Source organism: Phaethon aethereus (assembly GCF_964289735.1).
Source record: "Phaethon aethereus genome assembly, chromosome: 14".
NCBI classification, from domain to species: domain Eukaryota; kingdom Metazoa; phylum Chordata; class Aves; order Phaethontiformes; family Phaethontidae; genus Phaethon; species Phaethon aethereus.
This window is the reverse complement of record NC_138590.1, coordinates 4486047-4507636: the sequence shown is the minus strand read 5'-3', so window position 1 is coordinate 4507636 and position 21590 is coordinate 4486047. Positions and strand designations below refer to the sequence as shown.

The window sequence follows — 21590 nt, the reverse complement described above, 5'->3', positions numbered from 1 at the left end:
GTCTTAAAAACTAGACCTGCTCACACAGGTCCTCTGATGCTCCTCCACTGAAAAGGAGGCTTAGAAGAGTTTAAATGGCTCCTCAAGATGTGTTTTCTCAAGCTGATATTCAGGTAAAAAAGCCTTCACACCCAAAAAGCTAAAGTCACTATTGAACATACATGAAGTAAGTAACAAACCATTGAAGAAACACAAGCTTAGTATGCTGAACGCCTGCAGAAACAGCTGTAGATGTTATAGGACATGTCTTCGTGTTCTGTCTGTCCCAAAGTCTCCAAAGCAACCTTGCACAGTGCTCAGAGCGCGCTGGGGCCATCTCGCAGCATTGCACCTCTGCCTATGTTTTCCAGTTTGGGGGAAGTCCTGCTTTGGTCTTTTGCATCCCTTGCACAAACCCTAGTGATGTGATATTCCCTGCAACAGAGCATCACCACCGAGAGTACAAGAATCGTGCTTTGCCCTTGGATACAGACATGGTCATGCTCTGACTCATGTTGACTGCCCTCAACAGTTTCCATGCTGTCTATAGGGAAAAAAAAAAAAAAAAAAGTAGTCTGGACACTGAAGAGATTGTTCATCAAGGCAAGAAATGAAAACAGAGCACAGGTATTTTGCAAGACTGTTCATAGAAAAGTGGTTCTTTTTAGATGTCCTTAATTTGATTCTTTTACTAAATAAACAAAAAAAAAATCCACACTATTTACAATATTTAACACGCTGGGGTATCAGATTTCTGCTACTGGTGTGGTAACACAGTGCTAATACTAATGGCTCTGAAGTGGTTCTGAGAGCAGCTGCAAGTTTTCTCAGGAAATCCTGACTCTCTGCCAACTTGCTGGCTGTTATTTCCTTTTTCAATTCACCTTGCGCTGACTCTAATGATGCCAATGGTGCGTTAGTGTGTGGGTGTGCACAAAAATGCATTTCTGGTACGTAACATGTAAGAGCTTCTAGCAGCTCTGGAAATACAGAGCTAAAAGCCTTTATTTACACATATTTCAGACTATACGTTATAGAAAATGGCTAGGACAGACTAGCTGCATTAGCACAAACAGAAAAACCTGCTTTTCTCTCTAATGGCTTTAAAAATTATTTTAACTTTCAATACAAACTGCCAAAGCATGCACAGTTCATTTCCCACATTATTTTTTCATTTTCTGATATTTGAGCTCAACTACTGTGCCTGTGTGCCACATTTTGCCAAATTTACTTCCCACCCAAGTGGTAGGACAGAAAATTTAACCTAAGTGAAATATTTCAATTTCACCCCCAAACTCTACCAGTTCTTTTCTTATGCATATCTGGCTTCAAGGCTTGGACTGTGATTTCACCGAATTTTGCAGGACAATACTGCAGGGAGGGGTAAAGCCCTGAAGAATACTTTTTTCTTTGCCAAAACTTCCCCCAGGTGTGTTGCACAGTGTACACACAGACCGAAGTAGCACGGGAGGCCCTTGACAATAACGTGCTGCGCGCAGCAGGGTCCACAGCTCCCTTTTGTGTCGCACAGAGCTAACCACACGGTACTCGAACAAATAGTAACAGCCAGATGTAACCTAGGGAGAATGTTTTTCACCACAAATATTAATGAAGTTGTCACTTACAAGTTCTTCACATCAATGATTCCTCGAAAGGCCTTTCTAGGGATTCCTTTTATCTGGTTTTCACTCAGGTCTCTGAATAAGGGAAGAGAAAAAAAAAAAAACATCGTATTAACAAAAGAAAACATTTCTCAAATCTAGGTGTGATAATGGAACATTAAACATGCTTGGAAAAGCAGATGTTTCTGGATTTGTTACACCACACGATGTTTTCAATTTTCTTTATCTCCTCTAGAGGTCTGTGGCATGAGCCGAAATGACTCTCCAACAAAAGCCACCAGAATTTGTGATACAGATGACAGAACTTCCAGAAAACATCACTCAAATGTGGTCATGACACTGGCACAATGCCATGATTCACTGTCACAGTACCTGTAGCCAAATCTTACGCCTTGAAATTGCAACCCTGTAGTGCAAATGTAATTTTCTCACCATGCTCCTGTTTGTTTACTGACTGCAAAAGTACCTGGCTACCCCAGCTCAGATTACAGCCCTTTATTTGAAATTAATATTCAGGAAAAACATGACAATCATTCTTCTTGTGAGTTTTCTAAATTCACAGTGAAAAGATCTTGATCCACTGCATTTAGAAAATAAAAATACTGCATTGTCTATCAGTGGGAACGACAGAATTTTTCACCTTGTTAAAAAAAAAAAAACAGCAGCAATTTGAAGAGTCTTTCGAGTACTCGTTTCAATTTAAATCATTACATCTGCATTGTGAGTGCAGGTAGAGCAATGAACACCGCAGGTTACAGTTTTCTGTTATACAACCTGCAGTCAGTTGCTTTTTCCTTCAATGCACTATAAACATTTCGACTGGAATTTTCCAAGTTTGCAACCCTCTACCGGTGCCAATGGAGGGCATCAGGAATGGGAGGGCAACAAACACAAAATCAGAAAGCTGGGATGTTTTCAGGCTAGGGAAAAGCAGCACTCACAATGATTTCTTTGCTGGTGCCCCGTCAGCATGGGAAAGAGGGAGCGATTTCACTCTGGTTTAGGGTACAAAGTGGGGAGAAGAGAGAAGTGTAAGATAATGAAAAGAAGGCAGAAGAGTGGGAAAGAAAAATGTAAGAAATAAGCAAATGGAAGAAATGGAAGGCACAGAGATGACTGGACGAAAGGACAAAGAAAGGTGATACCACGGCGCAGGATATTACACAGTGCATCATTCGGTATGACCGTGACACTGTGTTATACGAGCCCAACACTTTTCCACATTTTCAGAAAGAAACTCTGGCTTTCTAATGACTATTAAGATGGAACGGCAGTCATCTGTACTCACCACCAGATACTCTTTTCTGTAAGTACATTTTGTGTTGCAGTACGCCTCCTTTCTAGTCTCCACCAAATTGGCTTTATCAAATGAGAAGCCAGAAATCAGAGCCTGTCACAAAAGCCCACAGTGACACTGTGGGTCAAGATGTGTCACACAGGGCTTTCTTCTGCTTTCCATCAGGCAGATAGAAAAAAAAGGGGACTATGTCCTTGTCATGAGACTAATTCAATTCATACCAGTCATGCAGTCTACACCAAATTCTCAAAGTAGCCACAATTGTCCATTCAGACTCTCACAAACAAAAATGTGCTGCTGGATACAAGTCTCTTTTTCAAGCCAGATTAAAATTCTTTGTGACCTTCACAATTTGTTTAACACTGATCCACACCCTGACCCTTCCTTCACCTCCCCTTTCTTTTGCCAGCAACAAAATATTAGTTCTTTAAAGACGGACCTTCAACCCAGACAAATGATCAGGCAACCCGCACAGAGAAGAGTCGGAAGTAAAGTGCATTTCAGACCTATAAGAAGGAAATCTTATGCCAAAGAACGATTTCATGACGGGGAGTCACTTTGGTTGTGACAGCGAGGCACAGCAGAGCTTCAGCCAATAGTAAAAGTGTGACAAAATGGCTTAGGAAGGCAAAAATTAGTAAGATCCAAAAGCAAGAGACACGCAAAATAGAATAAAAAGAGCTTGAAAAAGTAGAATTGTGTGATCAAATAAAACCACACTAAACTCACCAACAGCTCAAGCTGCATTCATCTGGAATTTTATTGTGCATGATTTCAAATCAGGTTTAAAAATAAATTAGGTTTTCAAGTATTTTTTCTAATATTATTGTGGTCTAAAAGGGCTAATTTACATTTTTGCTTTCTCTTCTGTCTTTACGCTCAGCTCTCACTTGCAGTCAGACAAAAATGGGGGACCATAGGAAATTCATCCATTTTCTATGACAATCTGCTTCTAAATTGTATTAATTTTATTTTCCATTTAGGCACTCTTCTCCAGCTAACAACACTGCCTCTCTATATCTCCAGGATCATGGACTGATTTCATAAATATCTCTAGTGGTCTGAAGAACTGCCTGCCTGCATGGCATTAGTGACACAGCATGGAAGAAAATTCACAACTGCATACTTCATTTTCCGTAACTGCCTTCTTGCAATTATAATCATCCCTTTTTTGAGACGGTTACGAATAGTGTTCATCTCTGCTTCCTAACACTGTGCCAAACTTCTGTTAATCATCTTTCATAAGCGACCAGGCTCAGGCCGAGCACTTCACAAAATTTCCTCTGAGGAAGCAGAAGGCTGTAACAAGCAACTTGTCTACAGAGTTCATCTTAAAGTCTCAGCTTTTCAACCCTTACTTCTCATAACAGACATCATGGGAAGTTCTCACTGACAGTATGTAGAACAAATATTAGTCAATAGTAACTGCAGAAAACCAGATAAACTAATGCGAGGCTGAAACAAAACCCTAAAAAAAAAAAACAGACAGGAAAAAAAAAAATTCTATTCTAGAAAAAATAAACAATGAATCTGAAGAAAAATAAATTACAATTACTGATACATTTCCTATTTCTTAAACAGAGGCTTCATGCCACCTCCTTCTGTACAGGAGGAGACAAGTCCAATGCCTGAGTGCACGATGGATCCTAAGGAGGAAAACTGAAAAATTCCAGCTTTAGAGAAACGTACGGTTCCAAAAATCCTCACCCTAACAGACAATGTTAGAGAGCTGACCAAAAGCACTTGACCTAAGGACAAGCTAAAATGTGCTAGTACATCAGCAGCACCCTCCTTCACAAAGGTTCCTCTGTACTGAAAGCAGCAAGCCCAACACCAACGGAAACATGTTGAGCTAAGCAAATGTTTTTGGATTAAATTATTCTTCCTGTTATTTTGATATATACAGGCAAGTTTCATCCAGTTCAACCCGCCACACAGCTTTTGAGCAGTGTAACTGTCACAGAGCTTCTGCAACCAGCCACAGCCTCAATAAAGAGCAGTCTCTTTTTGGAAGTGTCTCCCGGCCTCCTTCATAGAGCGGGCCCGTCCGATGGAAACATGCTGGGCGGCACACCCCGGAGGAGCCAACGAGGTGGAAAGCACAGCAGGCGATGGTACTCGATACGTTCAACCGACAGCTTCCACAGGCAGCAGCGTGCGGTGAACGCCCCTAGGAAAGAGCACTCTCGTTTCAGAGAAGGGGAAACAGAGCCACAGAGGTGGTAAAGGACTTGGACTTCAAGTTTGCATGGATCAGAGATGCAGGAGCTAACAAAATCCAGCAGCTGTGGCTCACACGCCCTCACAGCACAGCAGACCACACATTAGTCTAACCCAGACTCAAACAAGAGTTGGCACAAGTCAATAGATTTTTTAGTTTTTATTTTAATTTAACTAAAATGATTTGGACACAGATTAACTCCCTCTGCAAGTCTAATATTGTTTTCCTGATCTTCAAATGTGAATTACAAGAGCCTTACTGATAAAAGGATTGGAAAGGAAAAAAAAACCCACCCAAAACTGCTGACATTTTCTAAGTGCCTCTGTACGCTTTGCTACAATGCTGGGTTTTAGCTTCCTGCTTTAACACTGGTTATTGCATCCTAAGTGAAATTTCAACTGTCTAACACAGCAATAAAATACATTAAGAATCCTTTTTTTTTTTTAATTTGCCAGTGACAGAACATAAATCAGTTAATTGGAACACAGACCCTACGAACATTCATAAAATAAATGTCTTCACTTGAACTACAGATCGAAAACATTAAAATAGCTCCTTTAATGCAACTTGCAAAGTTGCTGTGGTACTGAAAATAAGATGTAGCATATGAAAACCAAAAAATCAACACTGATAGGATTATGCTTAGGTTGTCTCCCCTTTCAAAAACGAAACAAAAAAATCAACCCTTTGAGCATTTACCAGTTATTTTCAAGGTCTTTTTTTGGCATACAGATTCTGAAATTAAAAAAGACTATTTTTAAACAAAGAAGTGCCTGAAAAGCAGCTTGATTAAGAAGTATTAATTGTGGTTGAACACTACTCTTATTATTTCTCCCACTCAAATGGGCTAAAAGAGAGATCACCATTCAGTGTTACCCAATAAAGAACGAGACTTGCCTTTAGTGTCTAAGAAGTTTAATGCGAAGACTTAAAAACTAGTCATCAAGTGCAAACGCTCCACAGCCAAACATGGACCAGTATACTATTGTATATTGATGCCATTATAAAACAGTAAACTCACAAGTTAACCACTAACACATGGAACCAACGTTCAGCTAAAATGAAGGAAAAATCCAGAATAACTATCTTAATTCTTTCAAGTACCTTCTAACTTATCCACAATTCAATTGCTCTTGGAATAAGAAAGGAGACCTCAGACACAGCGCTCTCTGTAGCAGCTGATATAAAACCGCAAGACAAACACTGCTTGACTCAACTGTATATGGCTTGAGAGTGCAAAATAACCAATTGTCTCTCATCATCTCTTCCTGACACAATAATATTTGAAAGTTTATGTTGTTTAGTTTTATTTTTCAAAGCAAGCAATGGAAAGGTATGAATGACTTTAAGAAAGTGTCAGCTGCCACCAATGCTACTAAACAAATACTTTTCCAACTAGCTTCGTTCCAGCTACAGAATGTGCAGCTGAGAAAAATGAGAATTAGTTAATACATGTTGGTAGCTTGTTTACATTCTTTTACCAAATAGGATTTCTTTGTTAAAAACATTTCAGTCTTACGCATTTACCAAAATAAAAGAAAATTCAAAATTCCTGAGGTTTCGTGCATCAAAGTTTAGTGACTATTCTTCAGCCCAACATTTCTTTACAACTGGACTAAAACCAGGCTGAACTACTCTGCAAAAGGTCACATACTTAACAGAATCTGGTCACTGCAATTTCTCTCATTAGAATTAATTTTAATTTGCACAGCATGTTACGTGTAAACTCAATCCTACAACATTTTACTGAATTAAATAACACAGTTAAGGAGTTAAAAAGTAACAGGTGAAGAAAAACTAGAGAGTATAATCCAAAGAGAATAGGTATGCCTAAGTAACACATAATAAAAGATAAGCAAGTCAGTGAAGTGGGGAATGATACAAGTCAGCTTTCTCATAGAGCAAGAGCTGGAGGGAAGATAATTTCTACAGACAGTGAAGTGAGAGGGCAAAGTGACCATTTACTAAGAGTTTGCAAGACAAAATGGGATAACATGCAAAGAGATAGAAAGACAACTTGAAATCCATAGGAGGAAAAAAGTTTATGCAATGATAACTGTAACAATTCCAGCACAGAATATTAATATTCACAGTGTCTTTTTACTTTAAGTAAAGGCTTGACACTCCCAAGGAAACTTTGTTGTCTCCCAGAGTTTCTGTCAGAATCCACAACAACATGCAATGCCTCAAACCCTCCTTAAGCTCAAGCATGGCATAACCAGGATCATAAAACCACCAGCAGAACAGCTGCAGCACGGATTCCCTTCTAATTGCTGCAATTTCTTCTTGCCCATCAATACAATGCTCCTTCAAAGAAGCGAGCAATATTACACTCAATCTGGTCACATCCTCTTAGGCAGCTCCAGCCACTTACTCTTTGGAAGCAGCACAGAAGGATGCAGATCTGTCTTCGTTGCAATAAGCATGCACTTGCAAAGGTTGCTGTGCCTCAAAAGTGCATTAAGAAGACGGAGCCAAGAGAGCGATCACCGTGCTTGAGGTATGCAAGAAATGGATCCGCATTACTTGCGTGGTAAATGTAGCTGGAGGTATGAGTGCCAGTATGCACAAGTTCAAGGATGCAGACATTGAAATAGGACCAAAACAGACTCTGTAAACATATTCAACCACATTTTAAAAAATGTCTTTGTAGCACATTAAGCTGGTCTTCCATTTACAGCAAAGAACAGAAGAATTTTTCCTGCTCTGCCAAAATTGCGTGGCAGTTTTTTAATGGTTAAAATTATCATTTAACATTTTCAACAGCTAAATACTATTCTTATCGAGAAGCTATTGTCCTAGTATTTTCAAAACTGTTCAATATTAGCAGTTTTCCTGTTCTATAGATGGAGTAACAAATAACTGAGTTAGCTGTTGAGGACAATTCGCTAACTTTGAGGCTTGCACATATGCAAGATAAAATCAAGACATTTATCATCTTCCAGGTGGGAAAAGCATTGACCAAATCAGCTCACTACAACAGTAATAAGAACAAGCTGTGGCAATTCTGAGACTCACATCAGCACCTCTGTACTCAGGAGGGGCCTTACGTACTCAGTGAAGCAATGGCTTCTCCTTTCTGTACGTTCCGTGTAAAAGACTGTATTTACCATAAAGTAGCTCGCTGTCTAAAAAGAAAAATGGGTAAGTCTTGCTGCCGATGTGCTACAAGGCAAGAGCTTAAGAACAACAGCATTGTATAGCATTTAGTCTGTGGAAACTTGGCATCGCTGCTGATCTTCTAAAAGGAAAAAAATTTCTTCCCGCTACTACTGCAATAAAAGTATAGATGCTGACAGCACCTGAGCTCTGCAAAACAATAGCAGGCCCTACAGATGTTTTGTACCCTGAAAAATGCAAGGTGATTCTGTTTTTGCTGAATATAATACAGCTGGCTCTCTATTCATGCTCTGGGAAGCCACTGAGAGATGGATTCTAGTTGTGTTTTGTTTGTTTTAAGGGAGGGATTTCAGCTCAAAAACTCTAATTAAACTAGTCCTCACTCCCTTCACACCGTCACGCACTACTGCACAAGTACTACTGCTAAGCCTCCAGAAGATAAACACCACGATTTCTTCGTTGACCTGGTTTTACTGTGAGGTGATAGATGCTAGCGCTATACTTCAGCATTCGGTCAAGGCTTCACGTAGTCTAATTAACCCAAGTCACATACACGTACACTCATTCTGAAGAACAAGACACTGAAAAGAGGCTGAGCTTAAAGATTGGGGAAGGGTGTTCACTAAAGTAAGCAAGGAGGAAAAAGATCTCAGCGGTCGATAATTATTTTAGCATAATCTTTCGCCTTCTCCATGGCCAAATTAAACCGTTCTGTTAACAAAGACCCTTCAAGAGATCCGACCTGCATGGACTTTGACACATTCATGACTTCTGTCCCGACACAACTTAGTACCTGGTGAAGTCTTTCGAAATGTTTAAAACAACAGAAGATACACATAAGAGGTTTTTAAAAATTTCTTAAGTCACTTAAAAAAAAAAAAATCCCACTCTGTTTCACTGAATTAGACACAGTGCTACAAAATTTGGCTGTCAATGCACCCAACACAAAATGAGAGAAAATTAAATCTACCAGAATACCTCCTACAAGATTAGTAAGTATTTTTATATTATTTTCAATGAACTGTAAAAATAATCTATGTGTCAATGCCCGATTAAAGGCAACACTTGTCTTTATGACTTTTACAATTCTTCCTCCTTCCTCCTGCCATTTCCAAAATGCCGAGCAAATACTGATCAGACAGCATTTAGGAGACTCTTATTTTAAAACCACCCATCTTGAGACATATCAGAGTCTTTTCATTTGAGAAAGCAGCATCTGTTTTATCTTTTGGAACATACGCACAAAAATTAAACTTTACCTCAATGCCTATATACTCAACTTTGGATATGTCCAGGAGCACGAACTGGAAAGTATCTGCCAGTGGACTCGGAGAAAACACTTCAAGAGAAGCACCCCTCTAGAAATATGATAAAGCTTCTGACTAAGAAATTACAATAAGGCTTCTTTATTAGTAGTATTTAACATAGGTCTTCAGTGCTTTAGAAAATGGTGTCAATGTAATTAATCTTTCCTTTTATATAGAGGAGACAATGAGACGCAGTGTGACTAGAGTAAGGAGCTCTAGCAGGGTGGGAGAAGAGACAAAAAACCCCCTTGAAAGTCATGTACATTAGGTATTCCGATTTATGCAATTTATACACTAAGTCTTACCACATGTGGCGAGATTGGCCTGCCAGCAGAGAAACAGCATGCACAATTCCAACAATGTATTTATGAAAGATTAATTTTGATAGAAAAATCTCTTTTACTGTGGAATTATCCAGAAGTACTATACATTTGCAGCTGGATCACTGACAAAACAAAGTGATCTCAATGTGATGTTGTGTCTATGCAATACCAAATTCTACCAATGCATTTCTATTACACTGTTCTCTGACAACACAGAAGCACTAAAATGATTTAATAGGAACAACATACACCTCAAAGAGGTAGAAGCGAAGCACTGACATCAGCGGAAAGAAATCAATCTCCCAGTGATTTTCCATTTTTGTAAATATTTGCTTGCTGCTAAAACAATGTGAATTCAAAAAGCTTTCTCACAGCTTATTAATGATAATATTTTCTAAAGTGGAAATTCAGCTATTTGGAGGATCCTTTATTTTAAGTTAATTTAAGAAAAAACCCAACCAGTTATATACTGTTGACCTGTTGTCTTTTTTATACTTTTGCCTGTTGAGTTTTATTGGATTCGCAGATTCTAAAAATCAATAGGCAATATTACCCTCCTCTGATCTCCACAGACCATAACTGAACCCCTGTTTAAGACCAGCCTGATCACTTAGCAAAAATATATTTGCAATTTATTGGTTATATCTTTTTTAAAATATGGTGAGTTTTTATTTTAGGAGATAAATACGTGAAATCATTAAGTCTGAAGTATGAGCTAATAAACTGCATTGTCACTGGATAACTGATCAACATCTGGAGGAAGACTCACTCTTTAATGATTTTTCCTGACCTAATTCTGCCTTTGCTAATGATGAGTGTTTTTATATAGTAAAGAATTTTTTGCAATTTACTGATATATTCAGAAAAATACCTCCCTGACCTGTTATATTCTGGTGCACCTAACCATCACACAGTAGAATGAAAACAATGGTCATAATAGTATTTATTTAATTCAGGCTGTGATCCTCTACTTTAGCTATAAAAATAGGCTATTTTCGTAGGAGTAAGTAGCAATTACATGTGTAGAGATCTAAGCTTTCTTTTTTACAAAGTTCTTATGAAAGAGGCCAATTATTTAATTTGTTTGCACCATCACCGCAGGCATTTCTGTGGCTATATGAAAGTAATAACAATTATACAGAATCCACGGATAGTAAAAACAACTACAGTGACATTCCATTTATTCTAGTGATGCAGAAATGAATTGCAAATTATCTGAATGCACTGCCGTGAGAAAAATGACGTTCTGGTTATAGCTAAGCCCCTGTTATCAAGAGGCTGTTATTCTGTGGTAGGAAGTGTACTAGTATAAGAGGGGCACACTATTGCTCTAGCTGTAATAGAAGTTTTAAAAATAAATTATAATGTCGGACCAGTAGTATCTATTTCATGCATCTTGTACCTTCTTTCTTTCATGATATTTTAGCTTCTATTTTTCTTCCACAACTTCACCTTGATATATCTTTCCTGCTGTGAATCGTTTAGTCCCTGAAAACCTTCATGAGACACTGCAGATGTAAGAAGATACAGTTCAGACTAGTTTGTAGCCTCAATTCATTTTTCTATGTGGATATGACATCTAGATTTATTAGACCAAGATGTAATACCACAAAGCGGTTAAGTCTATTGGGGATATTCACACAAGATGCAACTGTTTAAGTAACACTAGCTTCTCCTCTTTACATTAGGCTCCCCAAACCCACAAGCTATTCCGTTATTTCAGAGCAGGTCCACCCTTACCATTCCAGCTGAATGATACCGAGCTCCTTCTGCTACCTCATCCACACACACAAGAAAAGATTCACTGAAGCATAACCAAATAATTCATTTTTTTCAATGGCTATCAAGGTAGGCAAAGCACGTTCAAGCATCTGACTTCATGCACAGGAAGTTTATCATTCAATAGTGCCACGCTTTCCGTTTAGATGCCTTTTTCTAAAATAGGTGTTTTAAATACAGAAAATAAAGTATACTGATGGAACAAACATGCTAACTAACATAACATAGACCTAAAGCTAAATTACCTTTCAGCTAACGTGCACACAAAATGATAAATTCCTCCAAAAAAGAAGTTAAACTTGTAATCATGCCACTCAGCCTATTGAATGTTTTGTTATTTTAATGCTTTGGTAGATCATCTACCAAGGAGTTAAAACTTTGTTGAAGACTAAGCTAAAATCAAGACAATTCACAAGAATTAACAGTCTCCCTTGGACTTCATTGCCACCTACAAACAAGCCTGGCCTGAGTAAGTTAGAAGCTAAGTTCCCTGAAGCCAACCAAACACTGCATTATGAAAACCTCCAGATTCTACTTTGAAAACAAATTCAGTTTTTATCCCCAAACACCCAAAATACTCATAAGGAGATGTGGGCATGTGTGAATTGTTTACAGTAACTCTCAAAGATTCTTGTGGCACATTTCAAACTTTATCCCTGAAGAAGACAAGGCAACAAGGGCACTACTCTGATTCATCAGCAAATGCCTTGCTTCAGCACTCTGCTCGAGGATTTATCTGCATAAAGCCACTTCCAGAAATGAACTCGGCTTTCCTCTGACTCACTGTCAAGCATGTTGCTGAATTTCAGATTGACAATGTCAGCTCGGAAAATTAAATTAAATGTAAAAAAGCTGATAGCTGACCGGGGAGAGGAAGGAGGGCCTCCTGCACAACAGACTCCAGAGAGAAGCAGCAAGAAGTGTACATGGTGTTGTTTCATTGTTGAAGCACTCCCAAATCAAAGAATATCCAATTCCAGAGTGATCTGATTTCATCACCGCTGGGAAGCATAATTACTATAGAGAAAGACCAGTACAGCTATGCAAGTCTGCAGAAGAAACTATGCCTGACAGCAACACTTGCCTTTCAATTATCCCAAACTTAAAGTTTCTTCAATTTATGACACCTCTGCTCAACTACTTTAGCAAGCTTTTGAAAAAAAACTGAGCTAAGGGGTGTCATGTATATGTAGCACTAAGTACAAAATGGTTCACAGGAAAGCTTTTGATGGTAAAGATGCTTTGCTTTACTTTCAAAATACAGCCTGGCACTTGGGAAAACTTAGGTTCAAATGCAAAGGTAGAGAGAACTCATGCCACCCAGACAGTGGAAGCCTCTGTATTTGCAGCTTTAGATGATGTATTACATTCAAATCGTTATTAAGAGGCAAACAATGCGAGCGATAATGGTAGCTCACAGCTCCCCCCTCCCCAGCACTGATCTCCCTAAGCTTCTGAGCAGAACTGGCATCCAGAATGATTATTCCTTTTTAATAAAATCAATGCACACTACCAAAGTGTGCGGGGTAACAATTCAGAAGTAAACTAATTGCCCAAGAACACTGAAACTCAACACAGCCATTTCTAGTAATGAACAAGGAGGCATGTTATCCCACAAACTGTTCGGCATTGCACATTCCCACACAATTTAAAGACCATGATTTCACCTTAAATCTTTTATTTGATATGATAAAATCTAAAACCTTTTCATAAGACACAAAGATGTGTTCTTTCTTATCAAAAACCCAAATTTAACTTCATTATAAAACTCGGAAAGTTTACATTCTGATATTATTTATTCACATCATCATTTCCAGATGTGCACACAGAAAACCAACAACCAAGAGAGAAACTAAGAGTCGATCAAAAAAATATAACAATTTCTACATCACAAAGGGTTTTCTTTGGTTCCCGAAAGTAATTCATGGCAGAATCTGTTTTTATCCCAGCTCAGATGCAATCACTTGCCCTTTCTTTGAACAGTTAATTTCTGGAAAGACAAGTCTAAATACTGGAGAACTGTGTCTAACCCAGCAAGTAGTTTTCTAACTAGACCTATCCCACCCTGTTAAATTTATATGATTATGCTATAGATTATATACAACTATAACACATATGGTTCCAATGTTGTTTCTAGCTTGCACTCTTTGTTCAGTCTTTCTAAATCACAGAACATAAGAACGATATAAAAGAAGAAAGGCAAAACAAACACTAAATGATAGGGTTGGGATGCATTACCAACACTTTACCAAAGACAGTAATTCAGCAAAAGTATAGTTTTACATTCAGTACATATTTTAAAGTTTCACATGTAACATACATGCTTTGATTAGTAATATTAGATGAGAGCCAAAGTATATTTCTCCATATATGAAGCATATTTGGAAGTATTAAACACACAAAACATTTAGGTCTTCTTCAGAAGGTTCTATTATTAATACAAAAATAAAACCAAAACAAAGTATTTTCAGTAAATGCTGAAATGCTGGTACTAGCTACTGGAAGACAAAATTACCTCTAAGACAGACGACACTATTCCTTCAGCATTCCCACTGTGCCTGGTAATTATAAATATTTTAATCAGGTCAAAATCATACATCACAGGAGAATATCAGTGCCATTTTCCTGCAATATCCCAGAACTACACCTATTGATTATTTTAATAAGTTCCATACATTAATCCATATGCTGCCTCCCCATGGGTTTACATGATGATTTTGATCAGTTTGAATGGTAGATGGCATCTCACATAGAAAATTCAGCAAAAAAAGGCTCATTGAAATCTTCCATTCAGATACTGACCCCAGGTTAAAGTCACGAGACATTCAGTAATCGCTGCGTGCTCAGCAGCCACCGCTCTTCAGCCCAGCACATCCGAGTTTTTAAAAATGAGAAGGCTCAAATGAACATGCTCTAATTCCCTCAGTTTTAACTCACTGCCTTCAAACCAACCCTGAGAAATGTGAGAGGGGAGCAGAAAGGAGCCTAGCGCCCGCGAGCGACGCCCCGCCAGCGAAGCTTACGGACAGGAATGCTTCATTGAGGGCTTTGGTACACAACCGCTCACCTCCAGGCCAAAGGTGACAGTGTTTTTAGCCATGCCGTGGTACCCCTATCTAAATAGATGGCAACGTATTTACACAGAACAAGCTCCAAGCTGACTGAATACCTATTAATATTGAATGAAGGTTTTCTTCTCCTTGCACACATCTCCTTTGGTTATCAAAGCCAAGCATTCTTTTAAAGCTCCAGTATTATTTACAGAAACATTTTTCACTTTATTTTATTGAACTAGAGCCTTAAAATATAGATAAACGATAGAATTATTGCTGGTCAAGCATTGGAACAGGCTGCCCAGGGAGGTGGTGGAGTCATCATCACTGGAAGCGTTCAAAAAACGTGTAGACGTGGCACTTCAGGACATGGTTTAGTGGGCATGGTGGTGTTGGGTTGATGGCTGTACTTGACGATCTTAGAAGTCCTTTCCAACCTTAATGATTCTGTGAATAAAGTGATATGAGTGCACTGCAATGGTACCTGCAGTAACTTGCTTCCTTCAAAGGCCATCTGCATGTTACAGAAGTAACATCAATGCCACAAGTTTGTCTTTCCAGAGCAAAATAATCACGTGCATTTGTGACTGAGACTTACGATTATGTTTCTAACTGGTAGGTTTCCAGAAGTGACCCGCTCATGTAGAAATCTCTCTCCCAGCTCTGAGAGGGGTTCAGCAGAGGCACAGCAGCACGGCCCCTGGGTGCTCCACCACCTGCCCCTGCACCCACGGCGGCGGCTGCAGGCCACGCTGCTGCAAAAGGCTGAAGAATACTTGTCCTTGTCCTTTTGGCTGAAGCATACAATACACTAGGACTAGACACACTCATGAGCGGCCAAGTGATCCTAAAGGTAATTTTAAACATTTCTTTAGGGTATTTAGTTCAAAACTAGAACAGGTGGCTTATGACCCTTCACCATCACCGATAAACCCGTACTTGTTACAAGCCTTCTCTGGCAAGGCTGGAACTGGAAAATACCTACTTGACTGTGTTCAGTCCCAGCCCAAAAGAACGGATTTCCAACGTGTTTGTAGGAATGAAGAGAGTAGTCACAGAAGACAAACAGACCTGAGGTTTTTTGTTCGTTTGTTTTTCTCCAACACAAGACGCTTCGGAACATTTTGCACGGGGAGTTTCTGTGCATCTGAGACTTCCCCACTGCAAGCATCTTTGCTAAGATAACATAAGATTTCAGAGCACATAGTTAATGTTCAAATGGCAGAATATATTGATTCTCTGCCCACCCCCTAGTATCTTAAGTTTACCCAGAAGACTATTTTATTTAATTAACTTGGTGCTTTATTAATATAAATATTCCACTATTGATCATAAGAGAAGCTGACGCATGTTTGAGTCAGGCATACATCAGATCCATTTAATGGAGCTCCACTTAGAAGAGTAGTTGGCTCTAAATCAAGGTAAATGGTAGCAAGTGCTCCTTTGGGATGACAGGGCTTAGCTGAATCTATAACATTTTTACGGAGCCAGTTTTTTTTAAAAGCAGAAAGCATATGGAAATTAGATATGAAAATGGTCTCTCCTTGCACGTATCAATTAAGCATGTCAATACCTTAATTAAATTGCTCAACTTAATGAGATTTATACCAATGAATATGTTTTATAGTTATAATAGCTTTTTTGGCTACTGTTCAAGATGTCAAATAAATTGTGAAAAGAGGATTAAAAAAGTAGTAATTGACATTCTGAACTGAAGCCAGTATTTTTTTCTCTCATTTTTTTCCTTCATTCATGTGATTTTGGAGAACGTATAAATAAAGCAATGAACCCTGTAATAGCTTTGCTTTTAAAAATGTCTTTCTTTTCCAGTTCTAATCCTTCTTATCAAATTCTCTAAGTAGCACACCATCTGAATAAAGCAGCACTTCAACCTAAATGATTATAGTCCTTTTTCCCCTTTGAGGCTTACTATGATGCCTACTATTATGCCTTTCCTCCAAGTAGAAAGGAAGCAAAACTTTTCTAACCAGACATGCAGATACTATAAAGACTTCTGTATCAGACTGTTAGCATAATGTCTCAAGGTGCATGGATCTTAGCCACCAGCAATGGGGACTTCTACTCCCATGCTGGACTTGCTTCAATTTTGTATCCACCATCTCTGGCCAAACATAACTTTCCAAAATCTAGACCACATCTGAAGAAGTCGTGCAGAAATGTCAGAAAATACATTTTCGAGAAACAGCTCTTCCAGTCCTTTGATGCTTCACAGTGCTCTAACTTGCTACTGCAAGTATCGTTAAAATAAATAAATAACCCCCCTAACCCACTACTATTAAAACAACTAAAAAAAAAAAAAACCAAACAAAAAAAGTGAAGATATTTAGTTTACAAGCTGCCACCCCAGGTGTCACTGGCCTCACTAGCTTCCCAGTGAAAGGCAATTCTAAGTAACACTGATCAGAAACACCTGCTGTATGGGAAGCTCTAGAATAATGAACCCCACTTTTGCAGGTTGCCAGCTCAGAAGTACAAAAATATACAATGGAGCCTTAGAAAGACAGAACCAAAACAAATGCCTCTTGCAATCAGAAGGATGGACAATTCTCATCTAGGGATCAAAGAAAAGTGTTGGATGCTGCTTTCCCTGGCACAATTCCTGCCTCCATCCTAAATACTTTTGCAACTTTACAAAGTCATCTCCTGTCTCAGTGACTCAGTTCTCTAGTATATGTCAAGGGACATGTACCTTTCTAGGTGAGTGGTACCTAACTCACGTGTAAAGATGCATACGCATCCTCAAGTGAGAAGTGTTACAGAAGTGCCGTCCCTGTATTGCCAGCAGACCCCCCCAGCAGGACTGCAGGTGACCAGAAAAACACAAAGCGCCTTTTCCTCTGCCGAAAATAGACTACGGAAAAAGTTCTGTTCACGTGTGAGTCTCTCTATCATTGCCTAGTAAGAAATACAGAAAAACTGAAGATAATAAAAGTCATCTCAGGGGAGCTTCACATACAAAACCCTAAGTAAAATAAGAACATTTATTATTTCTTCATCTTTTTTTTCAGCTGAACGATTTACTGAACTTTACTAGAAAAATAATGTCCAGCTCAAACCTTTGCATAACTTGAATTTCGGGTTTCTACATATTACACTCCAGCTGGGAGATTTTGCTTGTAAATGTTTCAAGAAAGTATTTAATTTACAGTCATTCTATGATCTGTACTGGGCATTGTAAAAACCCTTACTAAGCTACAATTAAAAGCCAAGTATGACTTGACAGTGGTCTCTCAGATCAAAGAAATGTAGCAGCTATATACTTTTTCATCTCAATCAACATGTTCTGGTCCGCTTCCCCAGACTTTCCCCTCTCCAAAGTTACCAGTAGTATTTTAAATTATACACTTGAACAACAGTGAGACATGCATTATAAGTGCTTGACTTTATTTCTTATCCTTATTAAATGTTTCTCTGTAACACCAACCTAATTTTTCCTCCTTTGTCAAACCATTAAATTTATTTCTTTAGCTGAATTCTGTAGCAGCATCTTGTGTGACAGTGAAGGATGAATTCCTTGATATGTATCAGTTTGTTAGGTTAAAAAAGTCCTAAGAATGATGGCTGAAATGTCAGGAAGGAAGAGCCAGAATAATGTATATAAGCCTTATTCTACCTCTCTCCACCACTATTCTTACAAATATCCAAGATTTAAACTGATTTTCAGTTGGTTAACACAAGCAGAATTTGCTGTCTTCATAGCAATGTTTCTCTTACACCAAAGTACCATTATTTAAATAAAATAGAAAATAATTTATTTGATTAGGGTACCCACTGTTTCCCTCATACAGTTGAACTACAACCAGTTGTTTTCTGTTGAAATTGCATTATTCCACTTAGATAGCTCAATTACATTCTGAACATCACAGCTAATCATTTCAGTGTAGCTCTTTATCCTTCTACTGCAGTAGTCGACAGGTAAGGATAAAGAAATACCAAACACTAATTCATCATACATTTCTAAATTAGTATCTAATAAAATACATTTCAGGAAAAAATAACCCGTTCCAGCCAGCTGATGACCTAAATAAGATGTTATAATACAAAAAAGTCAAAGCTGTTCCACTTGATTTATCTGCTGCGACCTCTCCGTTAGCAGAGTCACTTCATTACAATTTGTGCGTGAATGTGTCCGTACCCGCAACCGTTTTACACCTACCCAGAAATGCCGGTGTGTTAGAATTGGTGTCTTACACTGTTGCTTACTTTCAAGGTGAGTCTGCTTTCTCTGTGAATCAAGAGCAGCTTTGTGATATTCTACTTGCCTAGTTAAATGCAAGATTTGACAGATGAGCAAAGTGTCACTAGATTTGTCAACAGCAGCAGCAGTTTATGTGCTATGCTGTTGGTGGAGGCTTTGCGCTAGGGAACGAAGAAAATGCCAACACCCTCATACGCTATTTGCAAATAGTGCAATTCATGCTTATACAGGAAAAAAGTTCATTCTTTTCTTTAACGGTTGACTTTAAGCCCTAATACCCTATTTTAAATACTGCTTCCAAAATGCAGACCATGATGAATGTGTTCTTTTTTCAATATTCAGAATTGCCTTCTTTTTTTCTTTCTCTGCACTTAGGACATTAAATTGGTTTGTTATTTCATGGTACATTCTCGAAATATCTCCCCTATCTCATTTATGTCTAAATTTAATTCATATGGTCAATTGTGAAACTGCAGATAGAAGAGTAATATCTTTAACTTAAATAAAAAGTATTAGATTTTTACTTTTGACTTCATTTAAGACTAAACTTCATTTTATGTAAACATAGCTGACATGACATCTCAACATATCACTATTAGGAGACAGCAATATCTACATGATTATCAAGAACTTACTTTTAATTTTTAGCCTTCCTAGGGAATGTCAAAACCCAAGAAACAAAGAAACAGAATATAACAAATTGACAGGTTACATATAACTTTTAAACAGGCATTTATTCCCCAAGTTTTTCATCCACTAAAAACAAAAAGCGGCACTAGTTTCAGCTTAGGCGATACTATGAAGTGAAGTAGAAAATCCTGTATAATTACTGAAGTGTTCCACATTTACGGAATAATGGGAGGCATTTGATTGGTTATGAGAGAGTAAATTCAATTTTTCTTCATGGTATTTGCTCTAAGCCAACTGTACAAGTTTGGTATAAAATATACTGTGTTCTTCTTGCAAGAGGATGCACATGTATTCAAATAAAAGAAAAACTTCTAATCAAAAGACCTTATGCAGGACCAAACCATCAGTCATCCTTAATAAGAAAGTCATATTGGACTATTTAAATGTTTGATTGATTATACCTAATCATTTGGCAGATTGTTTTTACCTCACTGTTAACAAGACCTAAGCTTTGGGTAGCTGACTCCAAATCACAGAACCTACCGAATCAAAACAGGAATGCCCTAATGAGCAGATTTTCTCATTACTGAAGAAGTTGCTCAGGACTTTTTTTTTTTCTTTTTTTTTTTATATATATATATATATATATATATATATATAAAAGGAATTACAGGGTTTTTTTGACAGCTCAAATGGCAGACATGACTGCAACATGAAACTCAGCTACTTCAATGTCACGATATTTTAGGCTACCATCTCAAAGACAGTATTCTCTGCAAATGACAAATTGCAGGAGGGCTGGTTTTGCTGTAACACCAAAATACACTGTCCTTAGTGCAGAAGCATCAGAAAATATTTTCTGGAGAAGTTCTTCCAGTCCTTTGATGCTTCTGTGTTACTCTAACATGCAATTGCAAGCATCAGCAACATATTAAAAAAATACTAATCCACGTCTATTAAAACCTATCTTCAAAAAGAGAATGATACTCCATTTGCAAGCCGCCTCCCAAGATCTCACCGGCCTCCCTGGCTTCCCAGTGCACCGCTGCTCAGGCCACTCAACAACTTTGCTGCAGTAAACTTGAAATTAAGACCTCAGAATGGAACACTTCAATTTTATAAACAGAGAACAAGGTTAACTTACTTTAAGACAAGGCTTACAACACATTCCAAAAGAAATAACCGTTCTTCAAATAGAACAGAACTACTGCTTTTAATCAGTTATTACTTTAAGCTTAACGAGATGAAGAGGTATATTTTACTTAAATGCCAAATTATTATTAAAAACATACTTGCCAAGGGAGAATAATTAGAGAACATGTATCTTGTGAATATATTAATATTTAAAATAATAAAGATGTTTCTTCAAATCTAAGTGTGCTATTTTACAGAAAAGAACATTGTGGCAACATACAGGTTGTTAGCATGCAATGCTTATTATTCTTTCGCTTAATTAGTGTTCTGTAGGCTGAAATAGAAAACATATTACAATCACTGTCTAAAACTAAGCAAATATTTTTAATGTGTAACAGTAATACTAAACACTTTCTTTTTAATCAAATCGGCTAAGATTAAATGAGCCAAGGATGCATACCGTCAATATCTATTGGATAAGGGATCAACTTAATACTTACTAATGTAAAAAGGAAGAAGATTACCCAATATGCTCCACCTTTCTGGTGGGTCTGGTCACAGTTAGTGTATGTCAAAGACTTTCTCCGTGTATGACATAGGTATAATAACTCCTGCCTACCTGTGCCAAAGTGAAGTCCATTCTGTCTTACCATCACAACAGTAGCACGTCTAAAACTTGGCCAGCATTTCTTATTTTCTACTTCAAACAGGAACTTTCAGCATTTAAACCAGAGTCAGAAGTTGCAAGCCCAGTACTACTCACCTTGAATTAGAGCAGTATATATCAGGGTACCTTAAAATCCAACATGGCATTTTTTCAACATGCAATAAAGATGTTACAAAATACTAGGCAGATACATCTGGTGGTTACCAGAGTCCTTTTTTCATGAACTCCTGGTTGTGAGC

At 38.0% G+C, this 21590-nt stretch overlaps 1 protein-coding gene across 1 annotated transcript in view; it reads right to left on the bottom strand.

Annotated features, from left to right (window-relative positions):
* Positions 1 to 21590, bottom strand: part of SLIT3 (slit guidance ligand 3) — a gene marked incomplete at its 5' end in the record, with an annotated part of 526167 nt that overhangs the window by 249371 nt on the left and 255206 nt on the right. Inside the window, one exon of the mRNA XM_082006257.1 lies at positions 1605 to 1676. Within this exon, the coding sequence (XP_081862383.1) occupies positions 1605 to 1676 (72 nt within the window). The remainder of the gene's footprint in view (positions 1 to 1604; positions 1677 to 21590) is intronic.